We start from the raw sequence: 19480 nt of genomic DNA, 5'->3' as shown, positions 1-19480 counted from the left end.
GGCTGATATTGTCTCCGCCCCCAGATCTTTCTCCTCTGGGAAGTGGAGCGCCTTCCTGACATTTTGAGGAGCAACGTAAAGATCCAGGACTGCGATTGGTGTAGAGTGCTGTCACGCAGGTCCAAAAAGTGCTTCCTGTGCCAGTGTGTGGGGAAAAGGAAGTCTCGCCTACTGGAGCCGGCTCTCTGGCTTCGACCGTGGGGACGGTTCTGGGCAGTCTGTGACACCCCTGCCTGCCTCCCCTCGTCCTCTCCCTGCAGGCGGCGACCGGCCACAGCTACTGCGGGCCCAGGGCGTGCGTCCTGGGTGAGTGAGGGCCCGGAGATGTGCGGGGCCTGGCGAGACGGCCGAGAAAAATGACTATCTCGTATCAGTACTGATTTGAGGGCCTGCGTTTTCCTAAGGCGTAAAGGAGTGCCAATCCTGGAACTTCCCTGTTAGCCCCGAAATGAAACGCGCTTATTTCTAGGAACTTTCAGGTGTGGTGGGTGGTCGTAGGAGAGAAAGATTTCCTCTGCCTTTGGGCTTACAAAGATATTTCTCCTCCAGTCCTTATTGGAGCTACCAGGGCACAATCTTTTCCTGAGTTTTTTAGGAATAGTGTTGCTTCACATCCCCAAATCAGCTTTTCACACCCCACCCCCATTTCGGCTCCAAACTGTCATTCTTTTGATCATTTTGTAGTTGGACATTTCTGGATTCCATTTCTAATAGCATATGTCCTGCATCCTGAACTTACAGTTAATTAAAAAATAATCATCACATTCTTTTTTTTTTTTTTTTACCACTTTGATTGGGTCACCTTCCTTACATCTTCCATGCTAGCTGCCAGATTACTTCCCTTACATTACATGGCCTCCATCCAGAATGTTCATTTACTGCTTCTGCATGCCTTTCAATGTCAATTTGGTTAGTTGCCCCATTGGCTACTTCCAGGATATCTGGAAATTTCTCCTGGCTGTCATTAACATCCATTCGGTCTGCACTTGTCCTTGACCTGTGTTCTTCCCATTCTTCCATCCCTATGTTTCAAAATAAGCATGACTATTTCAAGTGTCTAACTTTTAAGGTAGAATATGGGAGGAATTTATGATACAGTTTTCATATAGTAATTTTGGAATATTTACCATAATTTAGAGCTACAGTGTCCATTATGGTTACCAATAGCCGCATGAGGCTATTGAGCACTTGAAATAGGCTAGTTTGAATGGATATGTGTGCTGTGCATATAAAATATTGGATTTTCAAGACAGTGAAGAAAAAAATGCAAAATATCATTAATAGCATTAATGTTTGCATGATGTTTTTAGATTTACCAGGGTAAACAAAATATTATTAAAATGAGTTCCATTTTTCTTTTCACTTTTAATATGACTGCTAGAAATTTTTAAATTATTTATGTGGCTGATATTATATTTCTCTTGGGTTAGCATTGATTTAAAGTTTTATAAGTCATTTGTAGTTCCCTTTATTTTTACTCCATATTCAAAGATGACAGCTATTTCTTTTGAGTGTTTGGGATTATTAAGAAAAATTAACCTTTAGAGCTCTAGTCTGGCTTCTTTGGTATTAAGCAAAGGTACATATCTTGTATTTGGACTACCTCTTTTTAGTGTTCATTCCCCCTAGTTATAGCATATTTTATCTTTGCCCTTATAGCTTAATCCTGTCTTAAAAATATCTATCTGAAGAATTTCGCAATTTATGTTGCAGACAGTTATCATTTCTGGCAAACTTTCCAAATCATTTATTCAATGTTCATTGTTCTTAGTACATGAACATAAGATGCTTACAGTCTTTCCTAAATTAACTTTTCAGTTACAAATATTCCATGTTTTAGGGATCAAGTAGTGGCATAAGTGCACCTCATTTTTCACACTATTATGCTGAGTTCTGTATGATATATTGGTGAACATCACCTTCTTTCTTTTTTAATTGTTAATGGGTCTTTATTCTATTTATTTATATATGGAGCTAAGAGTTGAACCCAGTGCCTCACATGTGCTTAGGCAAGCGCTCCACCACTGAACTACAACCCCAGCTCCCAAACATCACGTTTTTAAGGAGCTCATGATACATCTTTTTTAAAATGAAGTTATTTTAAAAAATCACAGTTTTGTTTGGGAAAAGCACATTTTCATGTAAGTGTTTTTCCACAGTCAGCATGTACTTGGATTTATTATAGTCTTAGCTAAATGGCATAATAGAGACATACTCTCCTAGCAAATTCCATTAAATATTATTTTTCTTTCAAATATTCCCTTAAATAGTACATTTTATATTAAATTTTGAAAATGAGAAAATAATTGTTACTTTAATAAGCATATTATATTAATAATATTCTAGACATTGAAAAATTTGATGTTATCTATTACAGAGAAATTAGAGGAAGTTATACTTTATTATATAAGTCAATAATTATTTTTCTCTTATTATATATGAAATAGGTCATGTAGACCTATTGTTTTGATTTCCTTCTTACTTTTTTGATTTGCTAACTCCAAAGTTTGGTGTATGTTTTGAAAAATTACTGATATATCTGAAAGTTAATTACAATTATTTTAATGTGAAATTTTTAAAAACAAATCTAACATAATAATTTTAATAGATCCAACTCACCTTTTGCTTTCCTCCATTATATGGGCTTGATGGTTTTCAGACATTCAAAGCATTTCAGTTTTTTGTAATGATTTTTGAATGACAGATATTCACGTATTATATATAGATGTTGTTTTTTAAAAATTAATTATGGATGTATTAACATTTGTATTTCAGATTTTTTGTGGCACCATAACTATGAGCCCCACACAGTGGGACTTTCCTGTGGAATTATGTTGTCGGCCTATGGCTTTTGTTACACTTACTGGACTAGATGTAGTTTATAATGCTGTCCATCGAGCTGTCTGGGATGCTTTCTGTGCCAATCGAAGAGCTGATCGTGTACCAATTTCTTTCAAGGTGCTCCCAGGAGACCATGAATATCCCAAATGTAGACCCAAGGTAATGACATTAGGATTGTATGCGTTCTCTCCCTCTCTTTGTGTATGTGTATATGTCATTTTTTGTTCTCGTGTGTGTGGGAAAATCCCTAAGTTTATCATGGCAGTGGTTACAGTGGTGTATAAAGAAAACCTTAGGCATCTTTATGTACTATGTAGTACACTATATATATGTTTATTAATGGTTAATTTTTAAACCCAGAGGAATAATTACATTTAAAAGCTTTGTAACCTATAAGCCTACATTTGCCATTTTTATTTGCAGAAAAAGAACCCCATGTCTCCACAAATTTCACAAAGTCTTAAAAGGAAAGTCTTATCTTTCTCATCATTATAGAATATCTTTATTCTATAACATCATTGTTATAGAATCCATGGTCTTTTCAGTTTTGTTCAATTTCAGATACACTTTTTGGGTGCTTGCTTTGTGTTAGGTAACTGGAACCATGCCACAAGCTGGTGATATAAAACAAGCTTGTGAATGATGTTTCATCCACAAGTAAAGTGAATTGTTTTCCTGGCAATATATCTTTGAAATAAGTGAAGCCATATTAAATTTCAGCCAATATTTTAATTTTAGCAGCTTTTTCAAAAACAGAAACTGGAATGGTGAAGAATAGGAGTAGAATTTGCTTAGAAAGTGACTGGATACTTCTTTACAGGGTACTTGAGATCCTAGACATCATTAGGAGCTCTTTGACTTTGGTCATTCTTCCTTAAATGGGAAATGTAATGTTTCTAGGGTTGAGATTCTACTTCTAACACTTGCTAACTCTTATTTAATTTTTGTAAACCTGAATTTTCTCATCTTCAAAATGGGTAGTGTGCATATTGAATGAGATAAATGTACAAACATTGCTTGGCACCCAATAGGTGGTTTCTGCTGCTATTATTATAAAAAATTAAACAAAAACCACTTCCTTAACTTTTACCACTATTTGTAGAGAACTTCGTATGAATGGTACATTCCTAAAGGGATCTTAAAGACTGGCTGGATGAATAAACATCTGAATCTGGTGCCAGCCCTGGTGGTTGTGTTCTATGAACTAGACTGGGATGAGCCTCAGTGGAAAGAAAAGCAGTCCGAATGCGCTACCAGGGTGGAAATTGTCAGGTATGACCTCCATTTATCAGGCTGGCCATGGTAATTTGCAAATGTCTGTGTTACTAACATTTATTGAAGGCAATAGAGTGCTCTTTGGACTGTAGTGGTCACTTTGGGGATTGTTGACTTCCAGTGAAATTTGTTTAGTTCCTTAAGTATTAACTGCATTTTATGCCAAATCTGTAACAAAATTTAGAAGCAAATTGAAAGACTTTTGCAAATGTTTTTTCTTGCATTTATGATCTGTTTTGGAGACATTATAATTTACTGTTTAGTCCCTTTCACTTTATCACTATTCACTTTTAAGATAATTAATTATTTTGCACGACTACTGTAATGTATTACTGTAAAGAAGTAAATTTTAAGTAAATTGTATTACAATTTTTACAAAAAAATACATTAAACTTTTAAAGGGAATGACTAATGTATCACTCAAAAGAAATAAGTTGTATTGTAATTTTTACATAAAAGCACATATTAATCTTTCACTTTTAAAGGGAATGACTAATATATCACTATAAAGAAGTTGTGTTGTAATTTCTACATCAATAAAATACCCATATAAATATATATTAAACTTTTGCAAAAGCAGATTTTTGTAAGGTTAAGAAGCTTGATGTAAGATTATACTTTTAAAATTGAAATGATTATTCCAAATAGGTTCTTTATGTGCAGGAAAAGATTCACTATAATCTTGATATTTTTAGTCAATCTTAAATTTAATCATCAAACTTGTGTTTTTTGTAAAGCTTGAATACGTTTAGTTAAAATGATTTATTTAATTAATTTTATTGTTTTTCTGTTGCAGGCAAAGTTTACAAGGAAGAAACACAAAAGTTGCAGTGGTTCTGATTCAGAAGAAAACCCCTTTGCCCCCAGGTAACAAAAGATCAATTAATTAACACTATTTATACTAACAAAAATAAATGTGATATAATACATATTGACCTTCCACTTACCATACTAACACCTTTTCACATGTACATCTAGGTCAACCTCATTTCTAAAAAAGTATTGAGTTGGACACCCTGGCAAGTGTCGAATGTTGCAGCTACTCCTGCTTTATACCTCCAGTTCTCATTACCAGAATGTAGATTCTTTACTGTTTAAATCTTTCATGCATTCAATTTTTGATGGTATGTTAATTTTTTAAAAAGTACCAAAAATGCATGAATAAACGTTTGTTATAAAAAAATAAAGAATTATAATAAAGATTACAAATCTAAGTCCTACTCCTCCAGCTCCACTTACTTCCCAATGTAGTCATGTATCCTTTAACAAAACAGTTAATTCATTTGCTTTGTAAACATGTCATTTACTAGTTTGAGGTTTATTTAAAATTTTATTCCTTATACAAATGCAAAGAAAAATGCTATAGGATTTGTAATTTCCTCTAAGAACATGTTATTTTATGTAACATTTTTTTTTTTTGTGTATATGTGTAACTTGAACCCAGGGCTTTGCCCATGCCAGGAAAGCATTCTAACATTGAGGTATACCCCAGCCCCATCATTTTAAATAGTTGTTTTTTCTGCTTTCCCAGATTTTCTTAGACGCATAATATTTTTTTTTGTTTTTATGTTAAGACTTATACCATCCTAAGTGGTTTTGGAAACTTCTCTCATGAACTGTTGCTTCCATTTTGAGTTATGTTTTTAAAAATAGCTATATGTTGTATCTGTTGGCATTACTTGGCCTTCCTGTCCTGGCTTAGAAAATTCCACAATTTTTTTCCTAAAAGGTTTGTGTTAATAACCCCAGGCTCTCAAAGGAACCTAGGAGTTGTATTGACATGGTGAAAAGTGCTTTAGGTTTTTATTCCAAATTCCAGATTCGGGGAAATATTCATATAAAAATACACTACTTATTTTGTTTTTCTCTTTCTGGGGCTTATCAACAGGGGAAGATGTCATTGCTTCAGAAAGGGCTGCAGCTTTGTGCAATGCATGTGAACTCTCAGGAAAGTCTTTGTTTGTGCTTCCCCACACTGACCACCTTGTGGGTTATATTATAAGGTAAACAAAGGTCTTTTAAATAAAGGTCTTTTATTTTTTAGATTATTCCTTAGGAATTAAGAAATTGGTATATTAGACCCATTTGTTTTTAAGAAAGCAAAACATGTTCAGTAGAAAAAAATATAAATGGTACAGAGGATATAAAAGTAAAATAAAAGTTCCTTTTGTCAATTTTTTAACTTTATAACCATTATCAACAATTCCTTAAGCACACTTTCAAAAAATGTCTTCTGTGAAGGAAGAAATATACACATATCTTTTTAACACTATTTAAACTAACAAAAATAAATGTAATATAATACATATTGATCTTCCACTTACTATACTGACATCTTTTCACGTGTACATCTAGGTCAACCTCACTTCTAAAAAATATGAGTTGGACACCCTGTCAATAGTTGCAGCTACTCCTGAGGCTGAGGCAGAAAGGTAGAAGGATTGCTTGAGTTCACTAGTTCTGGGCCAGCCTGGGCAACACAATGAGATCCATCTCAAAAAGAAAAAGAAATATAAATGGTTTATCCCCTTGTACTTTTCAGTAATTACCATGTGTGATCTTTTATATGACGGTGGTGTCTCTATTTCTTGACTCTTATTGTTACATTCCTTTTTTTTTCTTTTTTTTTTTAGTTGTAGATGAACACAATACCTTTATTTTATTTATTTTTATGTGGTGCTGAGGATCAAACCCAGTGCCTTACACATGCTAGGTGAGTGCTCTACCGCTGAGCCACAGCCCCAGTGCCCATTCTTTTTTTTTTTAACATTTATTTTTTAGTTTTAAGTGGACACAATACTTTTATTTTTATATGGTGCTGAGGATCAAACCCAGTGCCTTATGCATGCCAGGTGAGCGCTTTTCCTCTGAGCCACAACCCCAGCCCTGCTTTATTCTTTATATGTCTGTCACTGTATTTAAAAATGTTTTAAGAAGGCTCAGAGTCCCATTAAATGTTAAGCCTTTATAAAGAGCAAATTACCTGTGGACACAATATTTTTATGTAACTATTATGCATTGTTTTAAATGTTTAGTGTTGCGAAGAAATTTTATAGTGTTACATTTTTCATGAATATATATTTAGATAGGAATATTTTCAGTGATTCTAGCTATAAGATGACTTTTTTCTTTTCATTATTAGGAACACAAGAATAGCTTAGTTTATCTTTTTTTTTAAGAGAATTTTTTAATATTTATTTTTTTTAGTTTTTGGCGGACACAACATCTTTGTTTGTTTGTGGTGCTGAGGATCGAACCTGGGCCGCACGCATGCCAGGGGAGCGCGAGCTACCGCTTGAGCCACATCCCCAGCCCCTATCTTTGTTTATTATTTATCTCACATTTGGTTCTCCGTCTCAGAAGCAGACATCTGAAAATTATCTGTCAGAGTAAGCTATCTGGTATTCTCATTAGTATTAAATGACATGGCTTCTAAGAAAGTGAAGCATAAGTTTAGAAGGAGAGAGCATCCAAAGACAACAGGATCAAATGAAAAAGTGAATTGCAAGAAAATTTAAATGCAATTAAGAAAATCTCCATGTTGGAAATAATAAACAATAGGATGGACACTGCAGAAAGTCAGAATAGTAGTGCCAAATGTAGCATTGAGTTGATTTATCAGAATTCAGAGGAAAAGAATAATGAGTTTTGTATTTTAATGCAACTATATTACCAATGGGGAAACACAAAGAAGAAAGGACAATGTATAGATAATTAATGTATAGATAACATACAAGTTGCTTTTCTTTTCTTTCCACTGAGGCTCATCCCAGCCTCACAGCTGGCTCTTGACTCCCTCTCTAGGCTTTGATGGTTCATCCTTGCACTTCGTATTTCAGTACTTCTGTCGTTCCAATGCTGTTTCTTGTCAGTGTGCTATCATACTAGCTCTATCTTCCAGTTCCCTTTTTCCTCTTAAGAACTCGGCTTTCAAGTTTACACATGGCCTTGCTAAGAAAGCCAAGGTTCTCTATCCTTTACTTTAGTCCAGTGATTCTTAAACAGAGTAATTTTACCCACCAGGGAACATTTGGGCATGATTGCCACAACTGAGGGGGTTGCTATATTGGCCTCTAGCGGCCAGAGGCCAGGGATGCTGCTGCATATCTTGCAACGCACAGAACAACCCTACACAGCCTCAGTGGTGGGAAAAGTTGAGAAACCATACCTTAACCACTAGTGAGCCTGTCTTCCTCTGCTTTCAAATGTAGCTGTCATGGATGTGAGAGAAGCGGAAGGTATAGTTTCAGCTATTACTCTTAAATCTTGTTGGGGGATAAGGAAACATTTAAATAAAAGAGTATAGTATTCCAATAACTGATGTAAAAAGCAAGTGCTCTGAGTCCATGACCTCTAGCATGTGGATCTGAGAACAGGGAGTGCTTGAGACAGTTCATTAAAGATCAGGGAAGACATTAAACCCTTTCTTCATATTTATATTTTATCTTCAGAGAGAGAATAAAGTCGACTACTAGGAAATCTTCACATTCATTAATCTGGGAGAAAGGTGGCAGAGTTACTCAATCATGTGTTTTCAGAGCAGTTTGAGGTATTAAGGACAAATACTATAGGAAGTCAATGATTTGGTTAATTTTCTTTAAATGTCTCAATGCTTATAACACTAATTTATTGGAGGATGACTGTGAAACTCCTTTGTATTGCATAGGTTCACTATCATTTTAAGGCAAAGTTTTTTGAAGAGTTGTCAAAGTTAATGATGAGTTAAGTGTTTTTCTTTTATGAAAAGATAAATGTTCCAAATTTTCAGATCTTTCATCTTAGGATAATACAGACTGTCAGTATCATGCTAACTAACAAATGTTTAAAACACACAGATACATACACACACACACACACACACACACACACACCCTGCTTTTGAAAACAAAGGTGACATTTTAATAATGAGGAAAAAAAAGCAGATGCTTATCAGAGGAAAGTTGTGTTGCAGAGATACAGAGAGTACATGCCAAAAATGGCGATTTGTAAATCTTTATCATTATGATTTTTTTTTCTGAGATCAATTTAAATGTATGCTCCATATAAGTATTTGCTATCATCATAATTATCATTGTCATTATTATCATTTACATTTTAAAAAATACTGGAAATAATTTTTGACTAGTTTAAAAATAAAAGATTAGACAAACGGCAATATTAAAAAAAATGAAGAATTTTAAGGGTCTGAATTCGTTAAAAATCTAAAAACTTATACAGATAATGTACATCCAGGCAATTAGATTTGGGATCTGGTCTTTACCTTTCTATAACATTCAGAATTGGGGTTGCTCTAAGCATTTTTGTGGGTGGACCACTAGAAGCAATATTCAACTCTCTCTCCTGTTGCCCTTTTTTTGAAAAGGCTGTAGGGGAAAAGAAGGATGTAAGTAGTGCTAGGCACTTGCTACTCTTGCTTCTTCTCTGCTTCTTCCCTCTGTTTTCAACCTTTAGCCCAGGATCTACCTTCAATAATATTTCCTTTTAAGTATAGAGTGGTTTCTCCTTTTATCCCCTAAACTTGTAAGATGATTTTTGCCCATTATGTAGTTTATAAAATTTGGGAAGGCCCTTTTCTTTTAGACTTAAATCTATATGTATAGTTGGGAAGCTTGAATGTTCTTCATCTGAAAACTGATGCAGTGATGGTAAAAAAATGGACTCCAGGTGATCTTCATGTGAATTTTGCTGAGTATATACCACTTATTTTCTGATAAATGGCTAGAGTAAGAAGCTGCTTAAAATTAACGTTTTAATCTAAATTATTTGGTAGGATACATTTTGTTTTGAGACAAAAGATAGATGCATGTGTGTTTTTGTATCTATGTATGTGTGTGTATTTAGTACAAAACTAATCAGTTGGGTTCCCTTTAAGAAGGAGTTACTTGGGGTGGGGCTATAGCTCAGTGGTAGAGCACCCACCTCGCACACGTGAGGTTTCGATCTTCCGCACCACATAAAAATAAATAAAGGTATTGTGTCCATCTGCAGATAAAAAATATAAAAAGAAAAAAAAAGGAGTTACTTTATTGAGACCAAAAATATTTATGTAAAATACCACAGAGCATTGCAAGTGTAAATTCTGCATAATTTGCAATCTTATATCATTTCAGAGAACAAATGGATAGATGTGTCTGGGGAAGGCTTTAGGGAAGAGAGGAAGACCTATAACTGTATTTGAAAGTTTAGATGAGAGGAAAGAAAGTAATGTTTATGTAGGGGGCAAATGAACATCATAGAAAAGCATAGACAGTGAGAATTCAACTAGTTGAAATCACTAAATGATAATACAATTGGTTAGATTTTCTGTTTTAGAGCAAAGAAGTTCAGTGTCTGTTTTTCCCCAAAATTATTCTTAGTTGTTTGATATTACCTTAAGAGCATAAGTTTTAAATACTTACTAAAAGAATTGGTCTTTTCACTAATACCTCACTTCTTGACTAGATCTATCATTTACTTATTTACGGTTTTGAAACTGGTTATGTATTTTTTTCCTCAAAAAATTCCTCAAATAATGTAGAAATATGTGACTTAAAAGGTGAAAGCTTTACAGCATTTACCCATTCCAGTCAAAGCTCTGTAACTGTTTAATCAGTTATATTTAAAGGGAGGGAAGATTTGATTCTGCAAAACAAACTTTATAGGAAATCATAGGTTCTGTCAGGCCTACTTGCTCTCGGTTCTCTGTAGTAACATTTGAATGTTTATCTGTGAGTACACAGCCAAGTTAAAAACTAAAATAAGCTTGATATTTATGAGACATTCTAATAATACTAATTGGTTTTGTTGTTTTAATCATTGAGGATGACCTAAATACATATTTCTGGCTGTCATAAAGTTAGATGATCTAAATGTCAGTGCCTTATCATTCTCATTTATAAAACTTTGACAGGTTAAGTTAATTTATTCCTTCAAACATTATTTGGTTCAAGTTAGAGTCTAATTTTAATTGTTTAAAATTAGATTTAACTCAGATTTAAAGGTTAATTTTAACTTAACCTTTTTATATTATACCTTGTATTATAAATAATTGTAAATGACTTTTGTGAATTTTGCTCAGTGTATACCATTTAATTTTAACATTTTTGTCTAAGAATTTAGTTTTTACTTTGCATCACCCTTTTTTTTATCTCAGTCGTGAAGTAAAATAGACATCTCTCTCAGGATTTTATTTTCAGGTCTTACAAATATGATTCTTGAAAAGAGTTTGGTTTAAAATAACTTTAATATTTGTATGTTCTTTTTATAACAGATTAGAAAATGCCTTTTATGAACATGCACAGACTTATTACTATACTGAGATTAGAAGAGTGAAATCTCATAAAGAATTTTTGAATAAAACAACACACCAGGTATATATTTTTTCAATAACAGAGGCATTCTAGAGTACATTTTTCATTATTGATTATTTTTAAGTCCATTATTACTTGTCTTTAATATGTTTATATCTTAAATGGCTTCAGTACTTCTCAAGTTTTTTAAAAAATCTTTTGAAATCTAACTTGTTTTTAAATTAAACTCTTTACCCTTAAAATTTGTTTTTAAATTCCTCGCCCTTAAAAAAGTTCTTAAAGATAGACTTTAATAGATCTTTAAGCTATATTTATGTTTGTTGGAATAATAGTTTAATGTTAGTTTTGAATTTTCCTTTATACTTAATGTTTTCTTGTAATAAACATTATTAGAATTTTCACATTTTAAATATGTATTTAATAGTGCTTCTTTCATCCCTTTTTTTCCCAGCTTTTATTTGTTAGACATCAGTTCAAAATAGCTTTCTTCAGTGAGTTGAAACAAGATACACAAAATGCTTTGAAGTAAGTTTCTGAGTTTTCAAACTGAATTTTTCTTATCTTTATGTTAATGCTAACATATTAATGGTACTTTCTGAGTCTAAGCCAAACTGAAATTAATTTTAAAATGTTTATGTTGATTAGATTCAAGAATTTAATATTTAGTTTGTCCAGAAATTAATGGAATATAATTTGAGATTTTAAAACATTTTTTCCATTACAATATTGTAAGTAAATTTCAGAGTGTCATAAAACTTTTGGGTCTAATTTAATTAAATTTCATGATCTAAAGAGATAAAGTGTAAAATTTTCCCTATCTTCCTGACTTTTTTTGCTTGTTTAGTGGAATTTTTGTCTTAAAAGACTGATTTCCAAAGTAAATAAAAACTAAATATTATTTAAATCAGATTATGGGTTTTTTAAGGTTTATAGTACTTTATTCCAATCATCTATGATTTTCTTTTTAATTTTTAATTTTATTTTTTTGTTTATAAATTTATGATGCCCATTGGTAACATCATTTTCCATTTGAAGGATCTGCCTAGTAGGTTCTTGGAGATTAGTTGTCAGTGTGTTGATAGTGGCCAAGCAGATATCCTTTATTTTTAACAGTCACAACTTAATGAAAAAAAACACTCTTTTTGTAACTTTAACTCAGTTTTTTTATTTACAATGACAGTATAAAAGGGATGAAAAACTAATTATTTATTCTATAATTAAGGAGATGGAAAAAAATAGAAGTATATTTTAAAGCTCTTAGTCATAAGAATATTGTAGAAACATATTTTTATTTATTGTTGAGGTGCTAAACACCAAGTTGTGTTCTCTGAATCTTAATGACTTCATATAATTATAATTGGCTTTCATGTAGTTTATTTTTATGGATTGCGTTAAAACCATTAAATTTTAACACCAATGAATATTGATGTTAAAAAACCTTCAAGTTCAGGTCTATTAAAAAATAATCCCCAAAAGAAAAAAAATTAAAAAAAAAAAGAAATTCAGAGTACAGTTTTTACTATGGAGCAGCCTGTTTTGAGATTTTCTCGTTGCCTTCCATCTTAGGGTAGGCCCCATTCCAACAGGGCTCTTCTTTCTCACCTCCATTCTTCTGCATCAGCCACCCTAGTAAGGATGTTTCTTCTCCAGCCTCTGCCTGAGATCAGTGCTATCCTTCACTGGTGCATGTACTTAGGTTTTAAAAGTTGTTGATCTCTGTTCTGTCTTGATATCACCTTTGCTAATGCAATGTTTGAGGAGCTTGTAAAGGATATTTTTTTAAAAATGTATTTTTTAAACAGAATGCTTATTTTTCATTGTAATTCTAAGTAACTTTCATTTGTCAACTTGTCTTCCATTGGTTAATGATGGATATTAATGACAATGTACAGGAAATGGTTCTGCTCTTTATGAAAAGTCAGTAATTCCTTCCAAATATATTATTAATAAATAGATCATTTTTAAAAACATTGGGGATGAATATATGCTGTTATTGAGCTGTTGAGTGTTAAAGGTTGAGTAAATATTATCTCTTCTTTATAATAATTTTGTTCTTAGGAAACTTTTTAAATTAATTTATATCATAATTAACCACCTTCCTTGCATTTATATTAGGAATTATAGGACTGCCTATAATCTTGTACATGAATTGAGAGCTCATGAAACCAATATTCTGGAAATCAAGACCATGGCAGGATTTATAAATTACAAGGTAATGCTTCTACTTCCAAATACAGGAAATTTATCTTAAGTATTATTGTCTTTTTTTAAATTGGAAAATCAAAATTAGTTCTTGCTCTGAAAAGTTGATGTTTGATTAATGATGCTCTCCTTTTTTGTATTCTTTTATTCAAAAGGGCCTTGATTCTTAGCAGCCTAATAGCAGTGGTTTTGCTTTTGAGTTCATAGGTACTGGTTGGAAGTTTCTTGGTGTTTAATTTTGAACAGGAGTAGTAAGAAGAAAACTACCTAAATTACTGAATTTTAAATGATACAACATATTAGAACTATATAAGCCTTTCTTGGTTTATTGGCACAAGTGTAAGAAAGGTATATCTATTCACCCTATAGAAAACTTTTATAACCATTGTTTGAGCATTTTAAGATTGTATGTGGTAGTGATAGCTCCCTCTCCACCTCAGCAGGCAATTAAGGGGTGTTTGTTTGCTTTTAATTTTCCAAACTCATCTGCTTTTAATTTTCCAAACTCATCTTTGAAAGGAGTCCGGTATTAAGTTGGTAATGTGCAAGCAAATACTTCAATTCATTATTAGTGTAAGTGTAATTTGTACAGCTTCTGTAGAAAATATTTTTGCAGTGACTGTGTAGATTTAAAGTGAACATTTTTTTTGACATAGCAATTCCATTTCAGGAAATTTATTTGACATATGTGCTAACACTGGCAAATCATATCTATGAATACTTATTATATCTTCTAATAGGAAACAATTGAGAACAAACTAGCAGTAAGTGATTAGTTATATAAATTGTAACTCTAAATAGTAGAACTTTATACACCTATTAAGAATGAGACAGGATTGGGGTTGTGGCTCAGTGGTAGAGCACTTGCCAGGCATGTGTGAGGCCCTGGGTTCGATCCTCAGCACCACATAAAAAATAAATAAATAAATAAATAAATAAAAGGTATTGTTTCTAACTACAACTAAAAGAAAAATTTAAAAAAAAGAAAGAATGAGACAGTTCTGATATATAGATATCAAATGATACCTAAGATACTGTTGGGTGAGAAAACTGAGACATAATTCAGTGTGTCTCATGCAAGCTGCTAGCATATTAGTTCATGTATATAAACATACATATACTTGTCTGTGTGTAGAATATATCAGGAAGCATATGCCAGAAACTGGTTGCCTATGGAAAGAAAAATTAGGTGTCTAAAAGACAGGAATGGATGAGCCACTTTTCATGTATTCCTTTATTTCTAAAAAATAAAATTGAAAATTATAATAAGCATATGGAAATTAATTGAGGCTTTAATTATTCTGTTTTTTCTCTTACCCCAAATACACGTAGATTATATTGTTTTGAAATAATATCCCAGGCAAAAGTTTTTGAAAATTTCTGTAATCTGTGTTTTCTATGGAAGTAACTGTACTTTGTGCTACAGAAAATCTTCAGTATTCTGACAATTCTAAAACCGAAAGTCAATCTGTTGTTTCTCAATTGCCTGTTGAAGATACTTTACCCGAGCCCATCTTTAGGTTCTTTATTGGGAATAATTGGGTATAATTATTTGGTATAAGTTTTAACATTCTGTATTTTTAAAAAGCTTTTCTAATATATAGAATAAATTCAGTATAAGTGCTGTATTATTTTATTTCATTCCTCAAAGATGTTTATCCTTGTGTTTTAGCTTAACTATTCTTATGAAGAAAATAATTTATGTTGCAAAGAACTTCAGAGAATAAAGTTCTGTCGTCTTTTTAAAGTTATTCTCAAACTTTACATGTTTTTAAATGAATTTGTCTTTTGACTTTTTTCCCCCCTTATTTTGGGGCTGATTTTTACATTTTGCAGATTTGTAGACTGTGTTTTCAACACAATACCCCATTGGATGCAATTGCTCAGTTCCGAAAACACATTGACTTGTGTAAGAAAAAAATTGGAAGTGCGGAATTGTCTTTTGAGCATGCTGCATGGATGTCTAAACAGTATGTTTTAAATTGTACTTTTAGAATGTTAAAAAAAAAAAATAACACATGGGGCTTGAAGAAATGGAATTAGCGTGGACTTTGGTTCTAAACTGAGTTAGGTTTTTTTTTCAATAATATTTTTAATGATATGATGCACATATATTTCTGGTAATAGTATCTGTTGATTGGCTCAGTTTTTTAATGGAAGTCATTTAATTCATATTGCTATCTTTTTCATTCAACATACATTCATTTGGTTTCTGCTGTGTATCTATATCCATAGAATACATCAGCGAGCAAACAAAACTCCTACTGTCACAGAGCTTTCTGTTTGAGACTTATGTTTAAAAATTGCTAGAAGAAAAATTTTGTCAGAAACTTGGATGTATTTTGAGCAGTGAAAACTATGTTGAGATCTAGTTTGATGGTATATCTGTAGACTTGTTAGTGAAGAAGAGATGAATTTATCTGTAAATCTCACTGAGTTGTTTAGAATTTATCTATAACCTTAAAATTGGTGTGTATTAATCTTACACACTAGAAATTATTACAAGTCTTAACTGTTAATCAATAGCATTTTAATATAAGTTGCTGAGATCATAGTTCCCAGTCTGAATAATTACTGGAAATAAACTGCCTTTTCATTCTTTTTTATTTCTTGATTTTTTATTTTTTTTTAAGATTCCAGGCCTTTGGAGATTTATTTGATGAAGCTATTAAGTTAGGGTTAACAGCCATTCAAACTCAGAATCCTGGTTTCTATTATCAGCAGGCAGCCTATTATGCTCAGGAGCGGAAACAGCATGCAAAAGCTCTTTGTAGTCATGAAGTAAGTAACCAATTCCTGTGTTATCTGGCATTTAGGAAATTTATTAATCTTCTCTTGAAAGAACTTAAGACTGATTGGTATTATAATTTGTTTCCAAATCATTGAATATAATATTTTTTATTGTTTTAGGAATTATGACTATTTTTGGTTTAGGCCAAAGTACTTCATTTTTATCTGTGAATTGACTGGAAGTTTTTCTATTATATGTGATTTCCAACTGTATTTATTAAATGTATTATATTTTAAGCTGTCATGTTGTAATATAAACACAGTATTTTAAAAGATTATTAAAATTAAATATATTAAGAATATGAAGGACTGGGCATTGCAGAATATGAAAAAATGACAATTCTGCCAAAAAATTTCAAAAGCTTTAAAACTAAACATATCTTTTGACCCAGAATTTTATTTTCAGAAATCCAAAGTAGATAATAGATTCTAAGAGATCAGTAGCAAGACTTATTTAAGTTCTCATAAATGTATTAATGATAATATAAATTAAAAGAAGATGAACAACTATAGGAAATATGTTAAAGTATGTTATTCTAATTAAAATATGTTTATTCTTGGCAAGATCTGTTGTTTTGAAGAATAACTAACGATATGGTGAAATGCACAGATTATATTTAATTGAAAAATTATTCCAATCAAGAACAAATTTTTGTATAAAAATCTATAAGAATAATGTTTACTTCTTAACAAGTGATAGAAGGTTTAGATGTAATTTAAAAATTTGGGGGGAAGGGTACCAGGGATTGAACTCAGGGGCAGTTGGCCACTGAGCCACCTCCCCAGCCCTATCTTGTATTTTATTTAGAGACAGGATCTCACTGAGTTGCTTAGTACCTCACTTTTTGCTGAGGCTGGCTTTGAACTCACCATCCTCTTGCCTCAGCTGGGATTACAGGCGTGCACTACCGCACCTGAATGGAATTTAAATTTTTATCCTTTTGCTTTTGGGTGTTTTTACACGTTCTCAGGAATGCACTTATATTGCATTTTGGGTTCCAAGGGAAAAGTTAAAAAGAAGAAAAAGAAAGCAGTGTAAATCTGTTGGATTTTGCTACCAAAAATACCCACTTTCTGGCTGGGGATGTGGCTCAAGCGGTAGCGCGCTCACCTGGCATGCGTGGGTGCTGGGTTTGATCCTCAGCACCACATTAAAAAAAAAAAAAAAAATAGAGATGTTGTGTCCACCGAAAACTAAAAAATAAATATTAAAAAAAATTCTCTCTCTCTTTCTCTCTCTCTCTCTCTGTCTGTCTCTCTCTCTCTCTTTTAAAAATAAAATACCCACTTTCCCCAATATCAGAATTAATAACAACAGAAAGGATAAGAAAATTGTGACTTTGAAACTCCTCGTAATAATGTTTTTGTTTACAAAGAATATTTATACATATGGAATAAATATCAAACATACTTTGCAATTTTTTTACTGGTTTATTATAGCCAAGATAAAAAGAAAGTATAAAGACTTTAGTTGCTGTGAAACCATTTGTTAAAATTAGATTGATTTGTTCAGTTTTTATAAGATTTTCTAAATGCTAGATGAAACATTTTTAAATTTAAATTTTATTAAAATTTAATTCGTGCTAAAAATATTCACAACTGTGATATTTGAATGTATGTTTGATGCTTGTATTTGTGAAAACTTATTTATTCAGTCATAGATTATGCAAGAGTCCATTTGTGATGGGATAGATAAACTCATATTTAAGTTTGATTTTTAATTCACAGGCTTCTGTAATGTATCCCAATCCTGATCCCTTAGAAACACAAACAGGCGTCCTTGACTTTTACGGACAAAGACCATGGCGACAAGGAATACTAAGTAAATATTTTTCTTTCCATCACTTCTTTTTCAATTTCAAAAGGCCAAGATAGCTATCACTATTTTTTATGCTTAATGTGGCCAGTAGAAAAATTATGTTGAGGGGCTGGGGATGTGGCTCAAGCGGTAGCCTGCTTGCCTGGCATGTGTGCGGCCCGGGTTCGATCCTCAGCACCACATACAAACGGGGATGTTATGTCTGCTGAAAATTAAAAAAAAAAAAAAAAGAAAAGAAAAATTATGTTGAAATAAAAATATATGCTTTTGAAACATTTTTTTCAGATATGTAGTTTTTTAGATTTTAGATTTGTTTGTATCACTATATCATAGGTCATTTTTAATTAAAGATATTGATGTGATTAAAATATTTAGACATCTGTGTCTTAAATAAGCCACTGTTACTACTGAAACTTTTTAATTCCAGTTAACTTTAATGATTAATGTGACCTTTTAAAACAACATTAACTTGTATCACTTTAAAAACAATTTATAAGATGGATACAATTGTGCACCCCTATAATCCCAGCCACTTGGGAGGCTGAAGCAGGAGGATCTCTAGTTCAAAGCCAGACTCAGCAACTTAGTGAGACCCCTGAGCATCTTATTGAGACCCTGTCTCTAAATAAAAAATAAAATAAGCTGGGGATGTGGTTCAGTGGGTAAGCCCCTCTGAGTTCAATCCCTGTACCCCCCCCAAAAAAATCCCCCAAAATTATCTACATCCTTTTTGTGTTTTATACATAATTTAATTCAGGCAACATCAGTGACAGTGGAATCTATCTCAATTGTTAAGAGATTATGTACTTTGATCTTTATAGAGAACTTGTAGAGAATGATATGAATACTACTCTTAAGATGATTCCACTAGATAAAAGAACACTGAGCTCAGTAATGTTCTCTGCAAAACAGAGATCACAATGAAGTTTTTTGTTAATAAAGCTGCCTTAGAATCTTGAAGAGTCTAGAATAGTTGATAATCTTAAATACATTATATTACAGTAAAGGACTCCAGGAGTGTACACATACTATATTTATGTGAAGATTTAAGTTAAATGAGCTGTTTAAAATGGGTTGCGTCTCGTCTTTCACAGGTTTTGATCTTTCTGATCCTGAAAAAGAGAAGATGGGAATTCTTGCCCTTCAGCTGAAGGAGAGAAATGTTGTTCACTCTGTAAGTTGTTGTTTTTTCCCCCTCAATATAAACTAGTTTTTACAGAATTCAAGAAAATGAGATTATTTAAATGTTTCATGCTTTCTATCT

At 32.3% G+C, this 19480-nt stretch overlaps 1 protein-coding gene across 4 annotated transcripts in view; it reads left to right on the top strand.

Moving 5' to 3' along the window:
* Positions 1 to 137: 137 nt before the first annotated feature.
* Positions 138 to 19480, top strand: part of Trappc11 (trafficking protein particle complex subunit 11) — a 60002-nt gene continuing 40659 nt past the window's right edge. For 3 of the 4 annotated variants that reach the window (XM_048791926.1, XM_048791925.1, XM_048791927.1), the window contains exons 1-12: positions 138 to 306; positions 2776 to 3000; positions 3944 to 4113; positions 4913 to 4983; positions 6005 to 6119; positions 11366 to 11465; positions 11857 to 11930; positions 13521 to 13617; positions 15444 to 15577; positions 16241 to 16388; positions 18126 to 18219; positions 19311 to 19390. In XM_048791926.1, the coding sequence (XP_048647883.1) occupies positions 2797 to 3000; positions 3944 to 4113; positions 4913 to 4983; positions 6005 to 6119; positions 11366 to 11465; positions 11857 to 11930; positions 13521 to 13617; positions 15444 to 15577; positions 16241 to 16388; positions 18126 to 18219; positions 19311 to 19390 (1287 nt within the window). In that variant the 5' untranslated portion in view covers positions 138 to 306; positions 2776 to 2796. The remainder of the gene's footprint in view (positions 307 to 2775; positions 3001 to 3943; positions 4114 to 4912; positions 4984 to 6004; positions 6120 to 11365; positions 11466 to 11856; positions 11931 to 13520; positions 13618 to 15443; positions 15578 to 16240; positions 16389 to 18125; positions 18220 to 19310; positions 19391 to 19480) is intronic. The other variant, XM_015486172.2, reaches the window with a different exon arrangement.

This window comes from Marmota marmota, unplaced genomic scaffold, assembly GCF_001458135.2.
Source record: "Marmota marmota marmota unplaced genomic scaffold, marMar, whole genome shotgun sequence".
NCBI classification, from domain to species: domain Eukaryota; kingdom Metazoa; phylum Chordata; class Mammalia; order Rodentia; family Sciuridae; genus Marmota; species Marmota marmota.
This window is presented reverse-complemented; position numbering and strand designations above follow the sequence as displayed.